The sequence below is a fragment of the Lottia gigantea genome, assembly GCF_000327385.1.
Source record: "Lottia gigantea unplaced genomic scaffold LOTGIsca_11, whole genome shotgun sequence".
NCBI lineage: Eukaryota > Metazoa > Mollusca > Gastropoda > Lottiidae > Lottia > Lottia gigantea.
This window is the reverse complement of record NW_008707001.1, coordinates 2,703,001-2,727,302: the sequence shown is the minus strand read 5'-3', so window position 1 is coordinate 2,727,302 and position 24,302 is coordinate 2,703,001. Positions and strand designations below refer to the sequence as shown.

Genomic DNA, 24,302 nt, shown 5'->3' with positions numbered 1-24,302 from the left:
TGTTTTTGGAGCAAATCTTCTGCCAAGGTCTTGTGTCTGGAAGCCAAGAAAAATATTTTCTCCGGGGAAGGAGATGGCCATGATAATATACCCTTCTTATCAACGCAGCAAAACGACTGAAATGATAAAAAAAAAAAATTCAAGATCAAAATAGGTTCAGATCCTAATTGACTAATCTAATCAAACAACCCTCTATTCCAAATAGAGCTCACGACTTTCCAATCAAGACTGTTTGGACTATTAGATTACAAGGTCTCCAGTAAGTTACAAGAGATGTGGGCATGGTTAGAAAACAACCATTTTGAAAAAATCCTCAGCCCTAACCATCCTTTAAAAGATCTACTCACCGTAACACTGCCGAGAGAATGAAGTATATTAGTTTTACTAGTGACAACAGGTGCTTTATTAAATAATATAGATATAAACCAAGCTAGTACGTCTGCCCACGGTAAATCTACTCTAGCCTCTTCTACTGATATCGTACTGGTACTGTCAAAACTATCGCTAAGTTTTTGCTGAAAAAAATAACGGCACAAAATCATTAACATCTTAGCTTAAAATAATAAAACATACAAATATTGTTCTCATGGGAGGGATATTGCTTTATCAATTTAGATCAGAAAAAGGGAACCTTGCTCAAGGGAGGTAACTCCATTTTAAGTTTTTCAAAATTAGTAAGTTTAATGTTGAATTTCTGTCAATTTTTCACACAAACACCTTTGATATACCTTTACAAAGATGATTCAAATCACATCAACGAAACTATATAAGAAGACTTACTGTAATATTTTTAGCTACTATAAAAGCACCATGTATCCTAGCCTGACCGTAGGCATTAAGTAAACAATACATCACAGGAAATACAACTGGTAGTAATGGTAAACAGGCATGTACCTATAAAATAATACACCGTTAGTAAACAATACATCACAGGAAATACAACTGGATTAAAGGTAAACAGGGTAGGTTTGACTTTTTTTTTTGCTCAAATTTATTAAAATTTTATACTAAAATCTAGAGAAATGTGTCCCTGGATGTTTTTTTTATTTTTCATTATAATACTCTAGACTTCACTCACCAATAAAACTAGTATAGTCTCTGTCCAATGACCAGTGTCAGGGTTTAAAAAATACCAACGTACAACATTGGTTAATAACATTATCATCTGAAAATATTAACATCAAAGGTATAAATTCTAAAAGCCTTCAGGGACTTCCCTCCAACACTGAATTTGCCAACTTTTTGTTTTTTACTTAAGGATTGCATTCAATAATTTTATCCTCTGAAGACATTTATGAGTTAACGCCAAAATGATTTCTGATGTTTTTATTAGTGTTGATTTAAAAACAGAATTACTTATTTCACAAATCTTTGTATATCTATGCAAAATGTAACTTGAGAGAAACTTTTTATCTAAACACAACTAAATTAAATGTTGGACAGAAAAACTCTAAAAAAGAGAAAAGATCACTTACTGTTATGGTAGGAAGCACAATTCTCTGTAACCAGATACTGGATATTAAATGTTTCTCTATATCTAACATACTATCAGGATGTTTAGTCTTATCTTCTAGTGTAGATCTACAATACAAGGGCAATAACTCAGCAAAGCCTGGATTAAATATCATAAATTTAAAACTCCTCCTAGATCTCATCAATATACATAAATTTACCAACTATTACTATGAGTTTGATTCCTCTTCAAGTAAAGTTGACCATGTTTCAGCTTTTAACCTCAATATCAATAGTTGAATAGCTCAGTCTGTAGCAAGCTGGATAGTCATCTACTAGGCAACTACGTGCTGTGGGTATGAATCCCAATTATGATGCCATAGCCAGTGCTTCCTAAAGTTGGCCAGAAAGAAGCCGGCTTTCAACCTCTATCACAGCGCATTAACTACATACATTCCAAATTAGGCAAAAGGTGGTCACTATTTTAATCCTACCTACCCAAGACCCCTCGCCCAATAATTGCTTTTATGACTTTTTCTCTTAGAAAAAAGACCCTTTTTACAGCCTTGTATCAACTAACCTGAGATTTTCTATAAAAGGAGTGTCTAACATGACAAATCGTTTAGTCTCAACTGGTTGTCGTGACTGGGGTGCTACTGACTCATCCTGGGGTACACCACTCAGAGGGTTGTAAATATCACCCCCATATAGTACCACTGGTGTTTCTTCAGGCTGCAAAATATGATGCATTCGTCATTTTTATATTCTGTGTTTCTATTTTTGAATACAATTTTGTCGTAAGTTTTGTCAAAGGTGGTTAACATTAAATACACAGACAGTATCTTTCAAGAGCCAAAAATCTCTTATTAATTGTATGCATCCTTACACAAACTGGGAAATTAGTAGAGATACGTAAACAAATAATATACATGATGTAATGTTATTAACTTTTTTAACAAATTTATCGAAAAAAATAATTAACAAAACCTATGTTTGATTCGATAAAAAAAAAAATCAATGAAGAGTTACTTACCCCTACATTCATTTGTTTACAATATCCAGGACTATGTTGCCCAGCTTTCATCAGGATAACGTCCCCTTTCGCTAATAACACCGAGGGTAGATTGACAGTCTGTCCATCACGTCGCGTCCATTGTAATGATATACAGGGGGAAATAGGGGAGTGAAGAGTTGGATAACTATCTCGGTCCCAATGATTGTCCACATATTCTGAAAAAAAAAAACCAAAAAGTCAAATATTACAGGCCTGTCAGCTTTCTAAACTGGGTTGGGGTTTCACAAAAAATAATTTTCACATAATTAATAAGCTTATCTATTGCTCTGTGAGCTAGGCCAGTGCTTTCAATGGGACTCATCTCAAAACACCTTAACACAAAAAAAAAAAAGTTACATTTTGACAAACACATTTTCATACTTAAGGTAAATTTGAATGTCGTGTTCTTTCATGCAAAAGAGGCACGAAATAATAGCTCAAATAACTATTACTATCTAAGACATACAAATTTTTTTTCGTTTTTTTAACTTTGACGAAATTCGGTGTTGAATTCTTATATCCACGAAAATAGGTTACACCATTTAGCTCTCTTAGACTACAAATACCATAATATAAGCAGTTACAATGCATGGCTCTCATTGAATATAGTACCCTAGTATTAAATAATAATATAAACTGACATAGCTATAAGTTATATTGACTATTACTAAAATAGATTCACTTACCTTTTATTTTATTTAAAGCTCGTTGATGAAGTCGAACATATTCAAATCTGTTTTTTCTGTTATCAGTTACAACTAAAGCTATGTTTATAATTAATGATAATAACAGAATAACACCTTCTACTAGCCACCAGTTACTGTCCAGGATGGCAGACCTGAAAAAATCGTAGATTAGTTCAGAATTGAGCAAAGAGGTTGTTTTCCTTATACATAGACATTTAAAGCAAAAATTTGTTGTAATATCATAAAAGTAAAGAGATTGTTGTATAGTCATTTCATTACTAGCTTTTTGTTCCAGATAGTGTCTTCTTCTGAATTCAGCTAATGTCAATACTATGCAGTGTACAATGAGCGAAATTTGGTCTTTTCCCTTTATGCCATAATTGTACATAAATGTCCTATTCAAACTAAAGATTTTTATGTCAGTGCTTACAAGTTGATAAATACTCCCCAAAAAGGATAATATCTAACTCACCTATCAGTGTCATAGAAGTAAGCCAGAAACAATAAAATTATAGATATAGAAACAGCTAATAATGACGTCCAATGATATGTAGAATCAACGTTAGCATGGTGAAGACCAGACAGATATTTCAGTTTATTTCTGCTCTCTAATTTTTTATGTAACGTAACCTCAGCCTGTAGTTCCTGATATAACATGGACAAGGCTTCCTTTGTGGTGTAACCATCAGAGTTTTCATGGGTAGTGTTCTGTGTTTCCATCTCAAACTGAAAAAAAATTAAGTTTGAGATAAGGTAAAAGCTTTGTTATTCAACCTTAAGAACTGTTTTTCACCACAAAGTCATCTTCACAATGTCAAGCTAAGAACTTTGTCTTATACCTTGATTGCAATAACCACCTATCTGTCACCTGAAGGAGTGCTGCGATTTGATTGGATTGTACACCAGTGATTACAGCTTATCGTTTACAGATTCTGTACACGCTTAATTCACATAGAAAGAAGTATAGGCATAAACTTGATCTGATATTTAGTGATATGCCTTAGCAATATATAAATGAGGCAGAACATTAATGGCATGCAAACACTGGGTTGAATATGTCCTGAAGGCCCATTGTTCCCAGATCTCCCCTAGGCCTTAGGCCAGCCCTTAATTCTGTTTGCCAAGGTTGTTAGATTCAGATGGCGTTAGCGTTCAATGAAAGAAAGTATTGGTCTGTCGATTTGTGCCTAAGGTAGTGAAGCTCAACAGTAATGTTTCGGATAGAATTCTATGGCACAGATTGTTTCAAATGTAATGTTTTTTCATAATCTATAATTTGCAGAAAATAATTCACCTCCATATTGCTTTTCGTGTTTACTTCCGGTGGGATGCGAGTGATTTTCATTGGTTGAAATTAGACGGGTCTATTAATTGTCCAATCAGATATTGTTTATTTATAGAATGTAAATAAGACACCTGCCATAAACTGAAAGTAGGGATGTCATTTTGATGCCGGTTGCCTGAATTATACAAACTCCGGGACTATGTGTTTTGGATTTTTCTAAGTGTCTGTTTCATCCTACATGTTGGTTAGTTTCTGATAAGTGTGTGAGCATGTTCTGCATTTTATCACCAATGCATTTTAAGTCCCTGGATATCAGAATTAACCCCATATTGAATTTTCAATTCCCAGGGGTAATTAGAAATATGTATGGATATATCTTGCTTTGATGCTGAACAACAAAATATTTTCCAGCTGTGAACATCCCCTATATTGTTATTCTTCCTGACAACAGTAAGATGTAGATGCCAGCAGGCTTATAATTTTGTACAACTGTGAATAAACCATGTGCTTCGAGAGTAGACAGCTGGCTGGTAACTTAAGATTACCAATCAACTCGTCTACATGTCAACTCGTCTACATGTCAACTTGTTGGTTGTTTAATTTATTAACTCATCTACAAAAGTTAACTCCTCTACAATATCTGCAAGTCCACAAGACAAATAACAACCAGAATAACTATCCGATTTTTATATTTTTAAAAGCGGTCATTACAATGTAAGTTTGATGTGAAATAATTAGAAATATATAATACATTATATACAGTAAGATTTAACAACAAATTTAACAATATCATAAAATATTATAGCTGCTTGCTATAGTTAATATATTATACTATTTACATTCAAAACATTTTCAAAAACATTTCGCTCTTTTCTTAACCAGATTTGTGGCTTCAAAAACAAACCGAAAATTTGTATTTGGTGTTATAGAACCACTGGCCACAGTCACAAGAATGTGTTACACAATATTATTTCAAATTGCTAGCAAAGCAGTTGTTAGCAAGTGTTTCATACACCTCAACTGTATAGCGTTTAATGTGTATTTCCTAGAAAGCAAAGTTCAAAGCTCTAGAGTTTTCACCTATTACCAAAATAATGCAGCTAATTAATGCTTGTGAATGAACCAATGAATCAATAAATGAAATATCATCTTAATAAGCCAAATATAATTATAATCACCCAGCAAAAAATAACAAAAAATAGCAAAGCAGTTGGCTATACATTATTAGACCAGTTAGTACTTAATTTGTAATAAAGTTTTAAAATATCTTAATCCATTTGACATACCAGTCAAAAAAGTTAATAGCATTTAGTATAAATACACATACAACTTTCTGTTTTGTGATCAGATATATCTGAGCAATCATATACGCAGCCAGTTAAAACACTAAATGAACTTTGAACTATTGCAAAAAAAAAAAACAAAATGGTGAAATTAAAATTCATTTCATATCTTGAGTTGAAAAATGATTAATAAGTTGTAACCTTTATATCCAAAAAGAGGTAAAATATCTGAAAAACACCATCACATTTTGCCAGATGTACTTTTCAAAATATTTACGTTTTCTGCCAGCTTTGGAAAACGCGTTTGGAGCTTTTATCTGAAATGACTGACACATGGAAAGAAAATAAAAAAGACTTATTCAAGGTCACCAGACTCTCACATGTTGTCAAATGATCAGTCCAGACCTATCAAAAACCTACAACCCCATGCGAAAGGATACAAGAATTTGACAATAGGAAAACAATGATTTACATGATATAACATGATCATAATGAATAATGAAACTGATTGAGATATGAAATCAAGAAGAATCAGGTTTAAAAATCCCTTAACCAGAAAAGCAACCACCATCCCATTGGAATATACAGTCTCTAAACCCCTACAATCTTTTAGTTCTACAGGAATAACATAATATAATAATCTAAGATGTCATCATTATGTCAGAAAAATAAATTGAATTGAATGTGTTAATCTTGTCACTGAAAGCATGGCCGTTTGTGTAAACGTATGCAGTGGACTTAATTGTCCAATCCAGGATAATTAAGGCCGAGGTGACAGATAGCTTCGACCTGCTCAATCAGGGTTTTACATTGTTTGAAAAAGAATTAACAATAAATGAAATTATTCTAAACATGGTAACTTTGAGAACATTGTTAAATCAAGTACGAGGAGTAAAAAATAGATATTTGAAACTAAAATAATTTGAGCAGATTTCGGAATTTCTATCCCACACATTATTAGAATTTAAAGAGCAAAACTCTATACTTTATAAAGCATTATCAGCAACAAGTTAATATGGATGCAAAACATGAGAAAAGAATTCGAAAGATGTGAATTTTTTCATTGAGAAGTACCTTAGGACCAACTTGATTAAAAGATTTATTGTGAAAGGGAACTCTGATACTTGGCCAGACAATTCAATGCTAAAATAGGCCTACTATTTAGGGATTTTTAGTGGGGAGTTTTCATCTACAAACTCCCCTTCTGCTCAGGGTTATTTAGCAGCCACCCACGAACCTCTGTTGATAAAGTCATTAGCACCTTTAGCTCGACCCAGGGCAGGATAATCACTAGCTGAATGGTTTGACGCATGAGACGCACTGTCGCTATGTAGCAACACTTGATTGCAGGTAGGGCAGACTTGAAAATCGCTGAAAGCGGACCAAGGTGCCTTCTGGGATTTCCCACTGATGCGTAACACATTATTGTTGCTGAGTTTTTTCACCGATTGATGATGAACACTTAGAAGATCTTGCTGTTTCTTAATGTCTGGTAACAAAATCAACAATTCTGCAAAAATCGCTCCAAATTTCTCCTTTCCCAATAATCTTTCACATCCATAATAATATTCAGAGGCCATGATCTCATTCTGACGAAATTGCCACGATTTTGTTTTGAATTCATCAAAGTTTTCAGGCTCTGACAAAGCTTCTTTGACTTTTTTAACCAAGGCTTGGTTTCGTTGTTGAAATTCGGCTGGCTGGATGTAAGTGTATGAAGACTTGACAACTGGGTCTGGAGTTGATTCAGAAATTTTGTCCTCTGTTTTTGAAAATCCAGGAGGTGGTCGACTTGGTCCACTGCTACTAAATCCTGGTGGAGGCTTCTTTCCTGATTTTTGGAACCCTGGGGGAGGAGATTTGACAGATGCTGATAGACTTGGGAAATCATTTAAAGAGGAAATGTTTTGCACTGGGAGTGCCGTAGCAGGTAAACTAGGCACAAGAACAGGGGAGTCTTTAGATGATGAGGTAGCAGTTTTTGGCAAATCCATTGAATCAATTTCCTTGGTTTTCTTTGGTAACATTTTTGAAGCATCTTTTTGTTTGGAAGAATTGGTTGAAACACGATCTTTTTCTTCGTTTAACAATCCCATTGCGATACCATCCAATGTAGCAGCTGGCCCTTTATCCTTCTTGCCACCATTTTGTTTTTTCGGTACATCCTTTGAATGTTTTTGTTTGTCAGAGGCATTACTGGCAGGTAATGGAGACACATTTTCAACATTTGATTCAGAGTTCTCTCCCATTTCTTTATTTTTCTTTTTCTTCTTCTTTTTATTTTTTGAATTCTGATCATTGTTTGGATTGGGTTCACTTTCCTTTTTAATTTCCAAAACTGGAGGCGGATTTTCTAAAGCTGCAGTTGGAATTTCAAAATCGTCATCACGAGACACTTTCGGCTGATGTTTTTTATTTTTCTTTTGACCCCATGAGAGGTTATTATTAGTAACACTTTGTGGGGGTTTCCCACCACCTAAAGAAGGAAAATCTTTTTGACTTTTAGTGTTGACAGGTTTGCCAGTGTTTGTATTGGGAATAGTTTTAGGCTCCACAGGCTTAGAACTCGAAGTTGGAAAATTACTTGGACTTTTCATAATTATAGGTTCAATGGGTTTAGAGCTTAAAGTTGGAAAATCACTACTTTTGATGTTCACAGGTTTGGCACTGCTTGTATTAGAACTAGATTTTGGCTCCTTAGTTTTCGTACTTAAAGAACTTTGGGAACATAGAGACATTCCAACAGATGCAAGAGAATTCGATGCACTTTGAGGTCTAGGTTTAGGAACAGTAAAATTTGATTTTTGAGGTTCAACTTGTATATTTGGTCGCACCAAATCAGTTCGCTGACTACTTTGTGTCCAAGCACCTAATTTTATTAAATTGGAATTTCTATTTTTACTGGATGCTAAATCGGGAAAGTCCTCCTCTTTTACTTTCTTAGAAGTTGGCACCGGTTGCATTACCCTAGCAACAGGGGATGTTCTCCCTGTATTCTTTTTGTCCTTCACATTTGGAGAGTTCCGACCAGATTTTTCACTTTTGGTGTTATTTTTAGCACTATTTTTCTTCAATTGTGGGAAAGCTTTCGAACTATCGTCCATTTTATCATTACTGATGCGAGCGGCCATGCTGGTAGTTGGAGCTGAATTTGTATTATCAACAGCACTTGACGTTGTTGTAACCGCAGACGTGGTTGTTGGAGTACTCGCTGTTGTTGATGTGGCTTCTTGACTGGACAAAGCTGGGAAATCTTGACGAATATCTTCAGCTGACCAGGACATTTTTTTCACCCCTGGTGCATCTCGTTTCGATGCCTCAATTGCTCTCTCCAGCTCTTCCTGGTTCCTGAAAGTAAAAAAAGAGAATTTTATGAATATTCTTATTTGGAGGTTAACTCATGGTATTTATTTCTATGACTGTTGGGTGGTAGATGAGAAGCAGATGCTGATATCAGAGACCATTTATGACTGTCATAATATGTAATTTTAATATCAATGACTTCACTGATGAGAGTCGGAAGTGGACAAATTCAAGGTGCTTTTTTTGTCAAATCTCTGTTCGCAATGTTCGTTACAGACTTACAAAAAATCAAAACCAGAGCTCTCGAGTCAATTTTGAAAATATTTCCTGAAAATAAATAAGAATATGAGAAAAACTATTAAATACTTACTCTTGATACATGTCAGGTTTACGATGACCACGCCCTCTTGATGACCCAGGTCCGTTATAGCCTCCCCTTCCTCGTGCCCCACCCCCACTGCTGTTAGCTTCATGCATTTCTTCATAATCTCTACCAGTTATTCTGCCTGTAATTAACAGAAATTAGTTAACAATTTATAAATAATAAAGAAATATATTAATTAGTTTCCGAAATTCTATCTATGAACTAATTGGCTAGAGTATTTCTTAGATTACTGCCTTTTGCAAGTCCATTGGTATATCGCATTTTACCACTTATTATAAGACATGATAATTTGAAAATCAGCTTCAAATGAACTTCAAACTATCATCCATTGAACAAGAATAGTTGACTTAATCTTGAGACTTGATCATAACGTAGATTTCAAATTTGTAATCTTGCTTCGTTCACTATATTTCTTAAAATCTGGATTTTTTAAATATTCAACTTTAAATAAGGCCCAAGGAACACCAATATGAAAAATAGGTAAGAGTTACCTCTATCTCTGCCCTGTCGTCTAGGTGGGAGTTGAATTTCTATCTCCAAACGACTAGCTTCACGTATCTGTGACTTAGACATGCCTTTAGTATGGTGAGAAGCTTTGTGAGCCTTGAAGTCTATACTATTACGAAACGCGTTTGTGAACTGAGTGGTTGGATTCCCACAATCCTCTTCTTCACACAGGTAATGAGAATCACGGAAATGGGTTTTGAGGTCTGGATAATCACTGAAAAATAAAAAAATTTCGTTTTGTCATTTTGAGGTCATTCCATTTCAAATCACACAATGCCTTGTCAGATATAATATCTGGTTGTCAGTGATACACAAGTGCTTGTAATATTCCCTCTGTGATATATAGATACAAAACTACCTTGTTAATATAAAATCCATATTTGGTGCTGTTTAACTAAAGCTTATGTCTACAATAGTCCACATATATCAATACACTGGTCAACACTGCAGTAAGTATCGTGATAAGCCTATTATAGCAATCAGAAAACATCACGCCCAGTTCTTCAGCCAATGGAGCTTCCACATTGCTTCCAAAGTGGAATCTCAACTCCAGCAATTGTCCCCTTTGAGTCAATCTGACCTCTATTTTTACTGCCATTTCCAGGAAAGCGACGCCAACCCTTCCAACAGTAACCCTATTTTCAGTTGGAAGTGAGTTGGACTGTTATCTGCTAGACAGCCCTGGGTCTGAATCCTCCAAGTAAGATAAATTCTGATGCCTGTGCCATTGCTTCTGCAAATTGGCTTTCTTCACCCCCTAATACCTATTGAAAGACATTTTAGTACCCCTAGATCCAGGTTGCCACAGTTACAAGAAAATTACTTACTTATAATAGTCATTTGACCCATCCGCATCACAAATATGACAGAAATAATGATCTTTACGTAGATGTCTTAACAATTCATCATTATCCATGTAACGTTCATCACAAAACACACATAATGGATGACCTTTATACGATTTGTCATCAGCGTCTCCAACTCGACGATGCGTTGCTAAATCTTTACGATTGTAAAACTTTCTCTCGAATGGAAATATCTGAAAGAAGAAAAAATGTTTATCAGGGAATAGTAATTGAAACCTTGTTCAGTGAGTTCAGTTAATTGGATAATATGCCTTACATCCTGTGGCAGTGGAATAGTTCAGTCGGTAGCCAATTGGATTGTCGTCTGCTAGACGATAAGGTGCTGATTCCTCCTCCAGGAAACAAAAATTCTTATGCCAGTGCCTGTGTCTGCTCTCACTCCATCATACTCAATTTATGAATTTTCAGTGAGTTTCTCCACTTTGAGTTTGTCGTCTGCTAGATGATAATTTTCAGTGCATTTGATTACTCCTGAAAATGAGAAAGATCATTAATCATTCAAACTTTGTAAATTCCCATGTCTTCACTTTGAAATATTTCCTATCAAAAAAAATTCTCGCCATTACCCAGTCTGAAAAATAATATTTTTCAACTTACATTTAAATGATTGAGACAAAGATCACATAAGAATAGCGTGTGTTCCTTTCTCAGATGATCTCGCAAACTATCAATAGACTTATCAGCTGGTCTGTTCGGACATTTTTTACACTGGATGGTCAATAACTGTTTAAAAGCCTTCTCTACATCTTCACTTTCTAAATAAATAAATTTAATCTCCTCCTTAAAATTCTCAGTGTTCACTTTCTCAAACTTATCATACTGTTTCACAAATAAAACCTGAAATAGAAGAAGAGAGAAAATCTAACAGCTTCTGGACATTAATTATTCAAATTTTAAACAAGAAAAACTCCAAAAATACAATACATTTTTTAATGTGTTAGAAAGAATATTTCTACAGAGAATATGCTTTACTCTAAACCGCCTTATCATGTTAACACTGATTCCAAATGCTATCAGAGACTATGTTTAAAAACATTATAAGCTTATCTTATATAACAATATTCTTAATATAGCCTACAATGACATTTAAGCCACGCTTTATTATCAATGACAAAGTAATGAAATGTTTCATGATGAAGATAAACTTCACACTTCAATGAATAATCTTACAGCAGACGACAATGACAAACACTGAAACAGATCTTCCATTAACTTAAGTTCAACTTTGAGTTGACATTGCTGAGTTTGCTATTTCTAATAGCAGATGATTGATTTAAAATCTTTACAATTCTACCTAACACAAGAAAACTTTTCTAATTGCACTGTGAATCTATGAATCAAATAAAAATTTTAATATTTACCTTTTGAAGATGTCCTCGACAAATAGGACAGTACATCTGTTCACAGAGAATTCTCATTCTGCTGGAACACCTGTAACAAATTGGATGATTACAAGCACCAATGGCCAAAATATCCATGTGTTCATGGCAAACGGTACAAACTTCAACGCTTTGGGATCGTTCCATCTTCTTGAATATTGTAGAAATTAATGTAATAACTTCACAGAATATTTGAATTTAAAATGAGTTGTATTTGTTGGCTAAAAATGGTGAAATCGAAACGGAAATGGGAAACTTATATAAATTTCATACACGTCCTTTCTTGATGATGGCGCAATGATGTGTACACGTCACAAAATTGTGTAGTCTAAAAATAGATTTCAGTCCTAAAAAATTTCAAACTGATAAGAAATAATTAATTAAGAATAACAATTAAGGAATTTGCTGTTTTAATGAATCCTATAATGAACCGGTCAATCAAGTTCCCCAAACAAAAAATACAAAAATAAATGATATTTCATGACGTCATTGGTTTTTGTGATCACATTATTCGCAGCAGGCAAAATGTCGAATCCACAGCAAGAAAGAGGTGCCTATGGTGCAGGAAAAGCCGGTGGGGCTTTTGATCCCCTCTCTTATATTAAAAAACCTCAGGTTATATTGAGACTAGCGTCTTTGGTAGGTAGATTTATGATTAATTTAAGCGATATCATTTCAAAATGGCTGATTTACAGCCTAAAACTCGATGGAACCATTACTATTTTTGTGACTTTCACTGCAAGTTTGGAGCTGTAGAGTTATTGATCTTTCCTAATAGTTGCTTTGATTTCTTTCTATATTGGATAAATAACAACCTTGATAGATGTCAACCATTCTTTTAACTTTAAAGATATTTTTCTTTGATTATGTGGAGTTATTCTTATCAGTTTTGCAGTAGGAAGATGGAACTGGATAAAAATATATTTATGATTCACATTTGCATGACCATTAATAAATAGATCTACTGACTGGGCTATACAGTACTCAGTAGTTTATAGATAGATAGAATTCATTCAATGTTATATTGATTAAATGAATGGAGATTCTTCTTCCTTTTTTTCTGTTGGAAAGGAAACTTAAATATTCAATCATCATGTTTAGAGCTATTAAATGTTGTAGTAAAATCCGAAAAACGAATAGTGCACGCGATAGATTTTGTTTTGAACTAGGCTTAGCATACTCTTACTGTGGTGAAGTAAAAGCCATGAAATATCTGATTCTATGTCTTTTTAATTTTAATAAAAGTTAAGTTTATATTTTGTCGTCATAGAGGACAACAAACAAAGCATCAAAAGACATTGATATGGTGCAGCAAACTGAAGATAAAGTGTTTGACATACCGTACCTCACTATATCACTTCTTTGATTTTGAACATTGGTATATCATACATATATAAGCTTATTATCCAGCATCTACAACAGCTGGGGCTCATTGTCAAAGCATGCTACTTGTTTGAAACACTGTTATTATAATAGCTATCAGAATGTTATGATAATCATGAATATAAAAAAAAAAACATAAACCGAAATCTTAGTAAAGTAACCTTAATAAGGAAAGTTGTTAACTTTAAAGGAACTATTCTTGTCTAAACCACTATGGGACGAACTTGTAAAGGGGGCAAACCACTACATGCCAACAGGCCTAGCTAGCTGGTTAAACGGTTTTCTATCCAAAGAAAGATTTGATTGAAAAGTGCTCATAGAATTATTCAAATTTTAAAACTTATGTTGCCAAGGCTTATATCAGTTGTCTAATTTTTATGTAATTTGCAGTCTGATTAGAGTGATAATCTATGTTAATCATTGACAATAATCAACATGATAATCACCTTTCTGTCCACAATAGTCAATCATTGGTATACAGTAGTTACCAATTATGTATGATTTTAGGATGAGGTTAATTAGACCATTATTCAGATGGATTATGCTAATTGCTGAACATTTGATTTAATAAGCTGATAACTGCAAAGTGACAAATGTTATTTTGAACAAAAATTTGAATCTATAGATTTTTGGTCTCACTTGAAATGAAACTGAAATAAATGACTAAATATGAATAAGAAAGACTGTCAAAGATCTTTGTATCTGGAATCTTAATAAAACTTTCCAAACATTGGAAAGGCTGGATATAATTTACATCTGTATATTTCAGTCTCTTGTTGTGTGTGTTTATATTTCAGATATTTCTATGATATTGTGTTCGTATATGATTTCAGATATTTTCTGTGATTGTTTGTATAATTTATATCAAGAATAATTTCTATGATAGTGTGCTGGTTTATATTTCAGATATTTTTCTATAGTTTTGTGATGTGTGTGTTTATATTTCAGATATGGTTGTGTTTCAGATTTATTCCATATTTGTATTTGTTTATATTTCAGATATTTTCTATAGTAAGGTGTTTGACTATATTTCAGATATCTCTATAGTTGTCTTTATTTATATTTCAGATATATTCTATATTTGTGTGTGTTTCTATATTTGTGTATTTATATTTCAGATATTTTCTTTAGTTGTGTTTGTTTATATTTCAGATATTTTTTATGGTTGGGCGTTAGTCTATATTTCAGTTATTTCTATAGTTGTGTTAGTTTATATTTCAGATATTTTCTATAGTTGGGTGTTTGTCTATATTTCAGATATCTCTATATTTGTGTATTTATATTTCAGATATTTTCTATAGTTGTGTTTGGGTGTATATCATCTAGAGGTTATTATGTAAATCAGTGTCAAATGAACAATAGTGGTGCGTGTGGATATGGAGTTGGTATAGGGGTGCTAGCATTTTTAATATGTATCGGATTTTTAGTCGTGGATGCCATGTTTGAAAATCTTAGTAGTATTCAACATAGGAAGTATGCTGTAATGGCTGATATGGGAGTATCAGGTAAGCCTGGTGTATTTTTTTCATAATGTACTTAAGCTGTGAACTAATATTGGTGTCTTTCAGTCTGTCTGTGCATTCACATATTTGAACAAAAATATGATTGATTTTCATGATTTTTGTGATGGATGTTGGAGTTATTGCCCCAGAATAGCAAGAATATGTTGAATTATGTTTATTTTCCAGTCAGAACTTCTAATGGAATATAAAGTTGACATTTCCAGTTGCAGAGTGGCTTAACGTCTTTTGGATAAGTGACGTCATTTTTATCTCTCTTGTAGGTCTATGGACATTTTTATGGTTCGTAGGATTTTGTTTTTTAACTGATGCATGGAGGAAAACTGATGTAAATGCTGATTACTACAACCCTAAACACAATCCTCAGGACAATATTCAAGCAGCCATTGCTTTCGCTTTCTTCTCTATTTTCACTTGGGTATGTATGATATTTTGTTCTATGGGGAAGGAGTGTGGGCCAAATGGAACTTGTAGTGGAAATGATTTGTGGTTAGCCCAACAAGTAGAATCTTTGTTTCCAAATGGCAGCTGAGTTATGACTATTTTAAACCCTTACAATTAAACAGGAAGAATTTGTTTCCATTAGGTCTACGCTATGCTAATCCAGGCCAATTCATAGGGTGTTGTAGTAAATAAAGATTATAACACAAAAAAACAAAACAAATGTTTGGATTTCATAATTATTATAGTTGACTGGTAAATACAATGAAATCATGTACTTTCAATATGAAACTTCTAGTTTTAATGTTGTTGAATGCTCTATTTTCAGGCTGCAACTACATTCTTTGCTGTACGTCAATATAGAATGGGTGCTCAGGATGCTTTCGCTAGTGGTTACGACCCAGAACCCAACGTGTCCTCCCCCTACTCCTCATTCCCCGGTAGTGATACAGGCGACCCCTATCAACAACAACCATTCAGTCAACCTAAAGAAACACCTGACTTCCAACCCCACACCTACTAGATTGGGACAAGTCATGGTATAATAGTATTATTCATTTTATTTTGTTGAAGATCTTAGACTGACTTTATTTGTAGAAAGTTTGCCACATGGACATTATACTTATGACTTCATTTGTAGATCCGACACATGGATAAATACTTCTGACTTCATTTGTAGAAAGTTTGCCACATGGTTGTTATACCTGTAGTTGTATGATAAGACTTCATTTGTAGATCTGGCACATGGACATTATATTTCTTACTTCATTTGTAGATCCGACAAATGGACTTCTGACTTCATTTGTAGATCCGACACATGGACATTATTCTTCTGACTTCAATTGTAGATCTGACACATGGACATTATATTTCTGACTTCATTTGTAGATCCGACAAATGGACTTCTGACTTCATTTGTAGATCTGTCACATGGACATTATTCTTCTGACTTCATTTGTAGATCTGTCACATGGACATTATATTTCTGACTTCATTTGTAGATCCGACAAATGGACTTCTGACTTCATTTGTAGATCTGTCACATGGACATTATTCTTCTGACTTCAATTGTAGATCTGACACATGGACATTATACTTCTGACTTCATTTGTAGGATGTGGTTGTAATATGTTAGGTATTTTTTATAAACTCCAATCAAAGGCTTGTCTAAAACATTGAAACTTAATAACTATGAAAAACATTGTTAATACAAAAAATTTGGCATTTTCCAAATAACACTTTATGATTAAGAAAATAAATTTGTATTCGGCAAAAGGTGGCATCCTTCCTAAATTTGTTAGGAATAGGTAGGTAGGTAAATGAACAAATTTCCATCAAACACAATTCAGTTTTATGTTGTTAAAATGTTGATTTCTTTCATTTATGTTAAACATGCAAGCTTATGGCAGCTTCAACAAGCTTTACAGGTACAGGGAATAATTAGAGTTGCCTCCCTTGATTGGCTATTGTATATGAGATTACTACATATTTGTCTTGCATATTGCTGGAATATTTCTAATAGTGATTAGGCTTAATTCTTTCAAAATTTGCACAAAAATTTGCACCAAAATGTTATCAGCTTCAATTTTTAGCATATAATCAAATTTAACGCTAGCATTTGATTGACAGATTGCCCCAAGATTGATTTAAGCTTGAATATTATGTAAAATATTGCAAAACATTTTTGTATGAAAACAAATTATTGAACATATCAAATTTCTTCGCCTGTTACATCAGACATTTTGAGGGGTTTCACGGATCTCATCCAATGATCGCAAATTCTTAAAAAAAAGGGTTCAGATTGACACTAGAAATGACATCTTTTGAATAAATAAACCAAGTACTAACGATCCAAACCACAAAACATAACCTGAAATCCAAACAACATATTGACGAAATGTTATTAGTCGCTAATGAACTTTTCACATAAGGAAGTATTTGAATCATAAGTGAGGAAGTATTTCATAATGAAAAGTGGTAAGGCCTATCAGGTGTCTAGATGAGTAAGGGCTATTTGAGATCCAAGAAATCCCAGGATGTATCTGTTTATGCTTTGTATATATTTAGCATTTATTGAATTTGGTAATTTGGTGTTGGAATTTGCTTGTTTGAAAAAAAAACCTTCAATTTAATTTAAAAAAAGATATATTTCAAAATTGATACTCACTCAAAATTACGCATCAAAAAATGTATGTTAAACGCAAGATATGTAAAAAATGATTTATTTAAAATATGTTAACTAGAATCATTCCATTAAATAAATCTGCTGGTTAGGAAAGTTATCACATATTCTTTGCTTAAATGTCACACTTGATATTCCAAAATATTCATTGTATATATGGCATTAAAAAACTTGGCCTGTATTTCACTAAGAACTTAGTTTAGATCTGGTCTTGCTATTATAACTTGTGGTACCGTGATCTGGTTGGTTTATGAAACATTGTGAAATTAATTTCACATATGAGATCAGAAAGACCAAAAACTTTGATATAATATCCAGATATTTAGCATCATTTCAAATCAACATTGTATTAATTTGTTGCATGATTTATATGACACATCTGAATTTTGAGAAATCTCATTCTAAGTAATCCCACTAAGAAGGTTTCATGATAATTCATATTTTGTCTAATTTATGCGCTGAATATATTTAATCATTACATTAATACAATACTCCACATTATCAAGACTAAGCAATCAAGACCTGCTTTAAATATACCTGTCAAGTATAAATCAACTAATATACACCTGTCTAAGAAATCAACTAATATACTGCAGTTTAAGAAGTCAAATTAACAAAATGCAGAGTATAGAGCCATTAATTGTCCCTATGTAGGTTACTAATGTATCAATCTGTATTGAAATGTATCAATCTGTATTTTATCAGGCAAGGCTGGGAATAGTGTGCCAGCCATCTTACTTGACACCCAGAATCTTACTGTAATTTAACATTTCTGCAAATACAATCCAAATTATGCAGTAAGTTTATTCAAAAAATCTGGGGCTTTAGTAAGGAACTTTGTAAGCTTTTAGACAATCATAAACAATACTAGGAACTTTGATTAATTGATGCTATAGAATTGACCTATCAGATTTCTGTAAGTTAAGTAACGAAGTTTGAGACATTCAGCCCTAGGGGTGTTATTTTTTTGTCTGGCACTCTATTTCCAACCTTGTAGCTGATACTAGTGAATATAAGACACTGTAGTTATTGTTAGAATATAAACTCCATTCCACTCTAGTATATATTATAGTTTAAATGTTTATTATAATGAATGAATGAAAGAATAAATGAATGTATAGTAATAGAGGGCACCTGTTTTAGTTTTATGCTTGAGTTTATAACATTCATTTCTTTTTGTTGCTGATAGGCTTTGATTTTTATTAATACATGTACATCTAATATATCTACAGATATATCATCTCATGTTTGCCAGAGTCCTTTTCCTGTTTGTCATTTCTAGTGCATTGAGACAAACCTTTGAGCCCATCCAATGCTGAAATTTTCTGCTAGTGTGTTTTTAATTTGAAAATTAATTTTCAGAATTCAGTATACATAAGAACATCACACTTCCTATGTTTAAGAGTTGATAATCTTCAACTACTATTGGGTAAACTGAAAAGAGTATGTTATATTAGTAATATTTTGTCAGGGCCTTATTCTCGAAAACTTTGAAATCTTTTAATTGTTTTGAAAGTTATCATTTTGGAGACATTTACAAAGATTTGTAGTTTTCAAAGAATAAGGCATTGTATAGTATTTATCATGCCCATGGCTTTATATTTTTGTTATGTTTTTTGTATAAATCTTCTTATAATTTTCTCTTATTACTCCTTATTTATTCTAAGTCTAAGGGATTTGGGAAGAGCTAAGCTTTGGTAATATATGCGCATATTAATTTTGTTAAAGCATAATAATGTATAGTGTCAATCTATTAGATTTGGTGAATGTAAACAAACAAACAAATGTCTTTATTATGGTTAGAACTATTTCAATAGCTCATACTTATACATTCAAAGATTTGAAGGCATGACCAAATGTAAAATACATTGGAATTATTTTTATGCAAAAAAAGATATGTTTGCAAGAACCCTGACATTACATAACTCAAGATTGAATAATGAATAATACAAAATAATATTTGAGAAATGCAATTGACTTTTACTGATACATACAAAAGTTTATAACTTAACAGCCAATCCCCCATAATCCTTAATTTTTGATTTTTTTTTGATATTTTAAGACGTAACTATTTGTAATAATTTAAGATTATTTTGTATATTTCTGATTCAAGGTGTAATCTGTATAACTTTTATGTTATTTATGGATTTGTTTATTTGTTTGTTTCTGTTGAATATTGATAAATGTAATTTAAATGGTAAAGTTGGTTAATCATATATGTATGGGCATCCATATTTTCTGTTATCAAAATATTAACTTGAATGTCTTTTGATTTTTTGGACGTGATATAAACAGAAATTAGATTTCATTCTATTTCAAAGGATATCTGAAAGTTAAAGGGTTTTACTATAAAGTTAAAGCAGGATAAACAAGCCATGTACCTAATTTACCTTTAGATAGAGTGAACTGTTCCTCTGGATGTGCATATATATATATAGTTGACCTACTTCTGTTATTTAGTTAAATATAGATATGTGATCATTGTGTAGAGTGTTAAGCCGGTGTGTAATATGTTACAAAGTTATCTTTATAATTTTGATTAGGAATAAATGAGAAGACGAAAGACTGTAGCTCGTTAAAATCATGTTAATTGTTTAATTAATCAACATTGCTTTGATTATATGTCTCAGGGGTTTTAGGAAATTTCATCATTTTTATTGTATGGAGAAACGTTCGAAAAAAATTCTGAACTTTTGTGCAAATATTCATTTATTTTGAATCTTTTAATTGTAATTATGTGCAGTAAAAAAAAAAAGGAGAAACACTCAGACAATTTGGCCATATTTTGAAAATGTGTTCAATGCTTTACATTGATTGGTCCAAATTTAAACTTCGATACAACTGGCCAATCATATCAAAGGATTTTAATACTCTTCATTGATTGGCTGTAGTTCTATAAGATTTCATTCCAACTTAATTCTGATTGGCTTACATCTCATTCTGTTTATACTCAGTGAACCAATCAATCTAATGTTATACTTATTTTGATTGGATAAAATTATCCATCCTGCCAATCGAAAGGAGATCTTCACATTGATTGGTCACAAATATTTTAAAAAGCCAATCACATTGCATTTATATGAGGAAATTTAAGGGTCTACCCTGAACATTATAGTTAACTATAGCACATTATGCACTTCCTATAGATATCACCATTATATATAGATATTTATAGACTATATCAGATGTCATACATATACTCTATTCATGTTTTAGAGCAGTCTATTGTTTAAAATGGTATCCTCCAATCAGTCATACAGGCCATTTGTCATACAGCTTATAACTGACCTTAACTCGGAGTGTTGGGTCATACCATTACAGCTCCTTACCTAGTTACTCGCCTACTCAACTGTATGACAATTAGCAAAAACAAGGTGGATTACAAATGGCCTGTAGGACTGATAGGAGGCAATCTGTGAATTATATAGTATATAGAGAATTATAATACATCATTAAAGGGATACATCTGTTTAATTTCGACTGAGTCTCGGCCACCTAATGGGAATAACACTTTGATTCTTCCTGTAGTTGTTAATGTTGGCACGAGACATCTGTGAATGAATACATCATCACTTGCAAATCATTTTGTGGCATGATTGGCAGTTCCCAGAATAAATGTCCTTAGGGAAGCACTAGAGCTACCATAGTCAAAAAATCTACAGGTTTAAATTCAGCTCTATCAGCTGGTTATAGTTCAAGTTAAGCTCTATCAGCTGGTAATATTTCAAATTGAGCTCTATCAGCTGGTTATAGTTCAAGTTAAACTCTATCAGTTGGTAATATTTCAAATTGAGCTCTATCAGCTGGTAATAGTTAAAATTAAGCTCTATCAGCTGGATATATTTCAAATTAAGCTCTATCAGCTGGTAATAGTTCAGATTAAGCTTTATCAGCCGGTCATAGTTTAGATAATGAGGACCATCAAAACATACCTTGATCAAGTGAATATGTTATTAAATATATATTTAGCTACAGTATAAGTGTGATAAGTGTGTAGCCATTTTATCATGGGCATCATCACATAATCAAGGCACTGTATTCAAATCTATATTCTAATATAAACTTTATATACCATCAACATATACCTTGGTCAATTGAAGATGTAAACAAATATGTATTTAGCTACAGTATATAGATATAATTGTTTGTAATGTAGAGTTAGGTTTAGGAATATAATAATTATTATTGTATATTAGCCCCCCCCCCCCCCCCCTCTCTCATTAATTTTATTTGTTTGTTGTTGTGTTGGGGCTTGTTTATTGGGATAATGGTTAACAATAAAATTAATATAGAATATTCTCTGGCTCTATATTTAGTCCAGGGGATCCCCGGGGGCAAGATTTGAGTCCCCTTTAATACTTCACTGCCAGCTTATTACTGGGCAGTGCAACTTAATACCTGATAGGATGTGCGGGGTCACATTTGTATTTAATCATGTGCCCTGTGGGAATCAAAAACCCAGTTTGCTGCTGTCTCATCAAGACCTTTATGTCTTGGGAGATAATGTCCTCAATGAACACTGGAACCATTGCTGTTAGCCCAATTAGACGCTTTATCCATCTTGTGTGATGCAGTTAAAGAGGCAGTCAGATTAATAACAGGTTGACAAAGTGTATTTGGAGACTAAAGGGAGATAAATCATGTACACAGATGATTACAAATTTGTATGTATTTCATAATAATTTACAAATTCTAATTACAATATAATTAAATATATTAACAACATTTACAAATTTAAATACATGTATATACATAAACATAACAATTATTTTTTACAATTTACATTTTCTATTAAATAAAATTTAACATTGGAAAAGGTTAATAAAGTAAAAGTTAAGGCCTTTACAATCAAAACACGACACGACACAACTTTTTAAATACACACCCATTTACTGAAACAGCACGACAATATAATATTGCTGCAGTATATTCAAATGATAATATCTGCTCAAAAATTAACATCGCAGTTTTGTACTGAAAACAAGTGAAAAGTGCAACTGACCTGACAGAAAATAGAAATTTTCCCACTTCAATTTGTCATGTCAGAGAATATTGTGCCCTGTCGTGTTGTAAGTGTGTATAAGCTATGCAATTTATCTTGTTTCTATGTTTTTGTCGTGTCTCACCCTGTCATGTTGGATCTGGTGTAAAAGGGCCTTTAGCCTTAAAAGAAATAACATAATTAATTTGACATCATAGTACATAGTAAGTAGTCGAAATAAACTTATATTGATTATTATTAAATTCTAGGCTCCAGTTCAAGAAATATAATTATGTTTTTATCAACTACAACAATAATCACACTTAACATATATGTTGACCTTTAAATTTTTGAAAATTAGGGACCTGGATGAAATAATTTGAAATGTACTGTGTTGACCTTAATACAATAACAATAACACTAAAATTCACTAAAAAAATTCCAAAAACTTCACAAGATTTCCTTAAATATAACAACATAAAAGAATAAATAAAATATAAATATAATTCAAAATGACATAATTGCCAAACTTAAGTTAAAAAATCATGCTTCCAATAATTAGGTACAAGATAAAAAGGCGTAGAATAATTAACATATGAAAAACAATAAAATCATTCCAAGGAAAAAATGCTGTTTCAATTTTACAAGTATAATCGCTCTGGCACTTTTGCACTTTTGCAAAATAAATTTAAGGAAGGAAATATTTTTGAATCTAATTGGAAAGTACACCAAAAATATTGTTTGTTTAACCTTCAGAAAATGTGCAGAAATGGCATGATTCAAAAATGGAAAATTGTCAAAAAATACTAGCATGTTATAATGATATTAGTTGTACTATATTTATAAATGATTGACTAGTTGAAGAAAATATAATATGTATAACTTCTTTATGAATTATTACTGAGATCAGGTTGGTTCAACTCAAGTTAACTTTTATATAGTCAACTCTTAACCATAGCAGTTTTAAATTGGTTTAAATTGGTTTTGAACACAGTATTAAAATATTTAAATTGTAAAACATCATATACCCTTCAATCTTCACAATGTCAGCTATTACTAACTCCGTCTAATACCTTAACTGCAATAGCCACTATTCTTGTATCATGTACAAATCTGTATATGGTGAGATTTGGTTGGATTGTACAAAAACAAATACAGCCAATCACAGTGATCAACAGAAAGTCTGTAGACAATAAGCCATAATGTTAATAGGGCTATGATTGGCGGTACTTGCTATTGTACAATAAAATCAATGCTGCATTCTGTGATTCAAGAAAGGTGGCTATTGCAGTCAAGGTATAAGAGGAAGTTTGTAATAGCTTGATATTGCAAAGATGATACCCTACAGACTCTCAAAGCTCAAAACGTCATTCACACACTTGCAAACTATAAAAATACAGGTCATATATGGCAGCATGGTATTAGATGTAAAAGCTTTTAAAGCAGATGAAATCAACTTGTTTGATGTACTTTGATAATGGTCCTCGTTACATACCACTTGAGTATATATCACATGATTTTATGATGGCGTGAGCTTTCACTGGTGTTCAAAAAATTCTATTTGTGAAATTGTTTAATGTGGAAATATTTTTCAC

General features: G+C 32.6%; 2 protein-coding genes across 2 annotated transcripts; one reads left to right on the top strand and one right to left on the bottom strand.

Annotated features, from left to right (window-relative positions):
- Positions 1–9,877: 9,877 nt before the first annotated feature.
- On the bottom strand, positions 9,878–12,347 carry LOTGIDRAFT_110165 (hypothetical protein; the record flags this gene model as incomplete). The annotated part of the gene is made up of 4 exons (XM_009047173.1): positions 9,878–10,169; positions 10,783–10,994; positions 11,419–11,658; positions 12,183–12,347. 4 exons carry the CDS (start codon positions 12,345–12,347, stop codon positions 9,878–9,880), a joined length of 909 nt encoding a protein of 302 aa, XP_009045421.1.
- Positions 12,348–12,725: 378 nt separating this feature from the next.
- LOTGIDRAFT_156540 (hypothetical protein) lies at positions 12,726–16,067 on the top strand (the record flags this gene model as incomplete). Its single annotated transcript, XM_009047172.1, has 4 exons — positions 12,726–12,839; positions 14,872–15,088; positions 15,367–15,521; positions 15,873–16,067. 4 exons carry the CDS (start codon positions 12,726–12,728, stop codon positions 16,065–16,067), a joined length of 681 nt encoding a protein of 226 aa, XP_009045420.1.
- Positions 16,068–24,302: the final 8,235 nt, after the last annotated feature.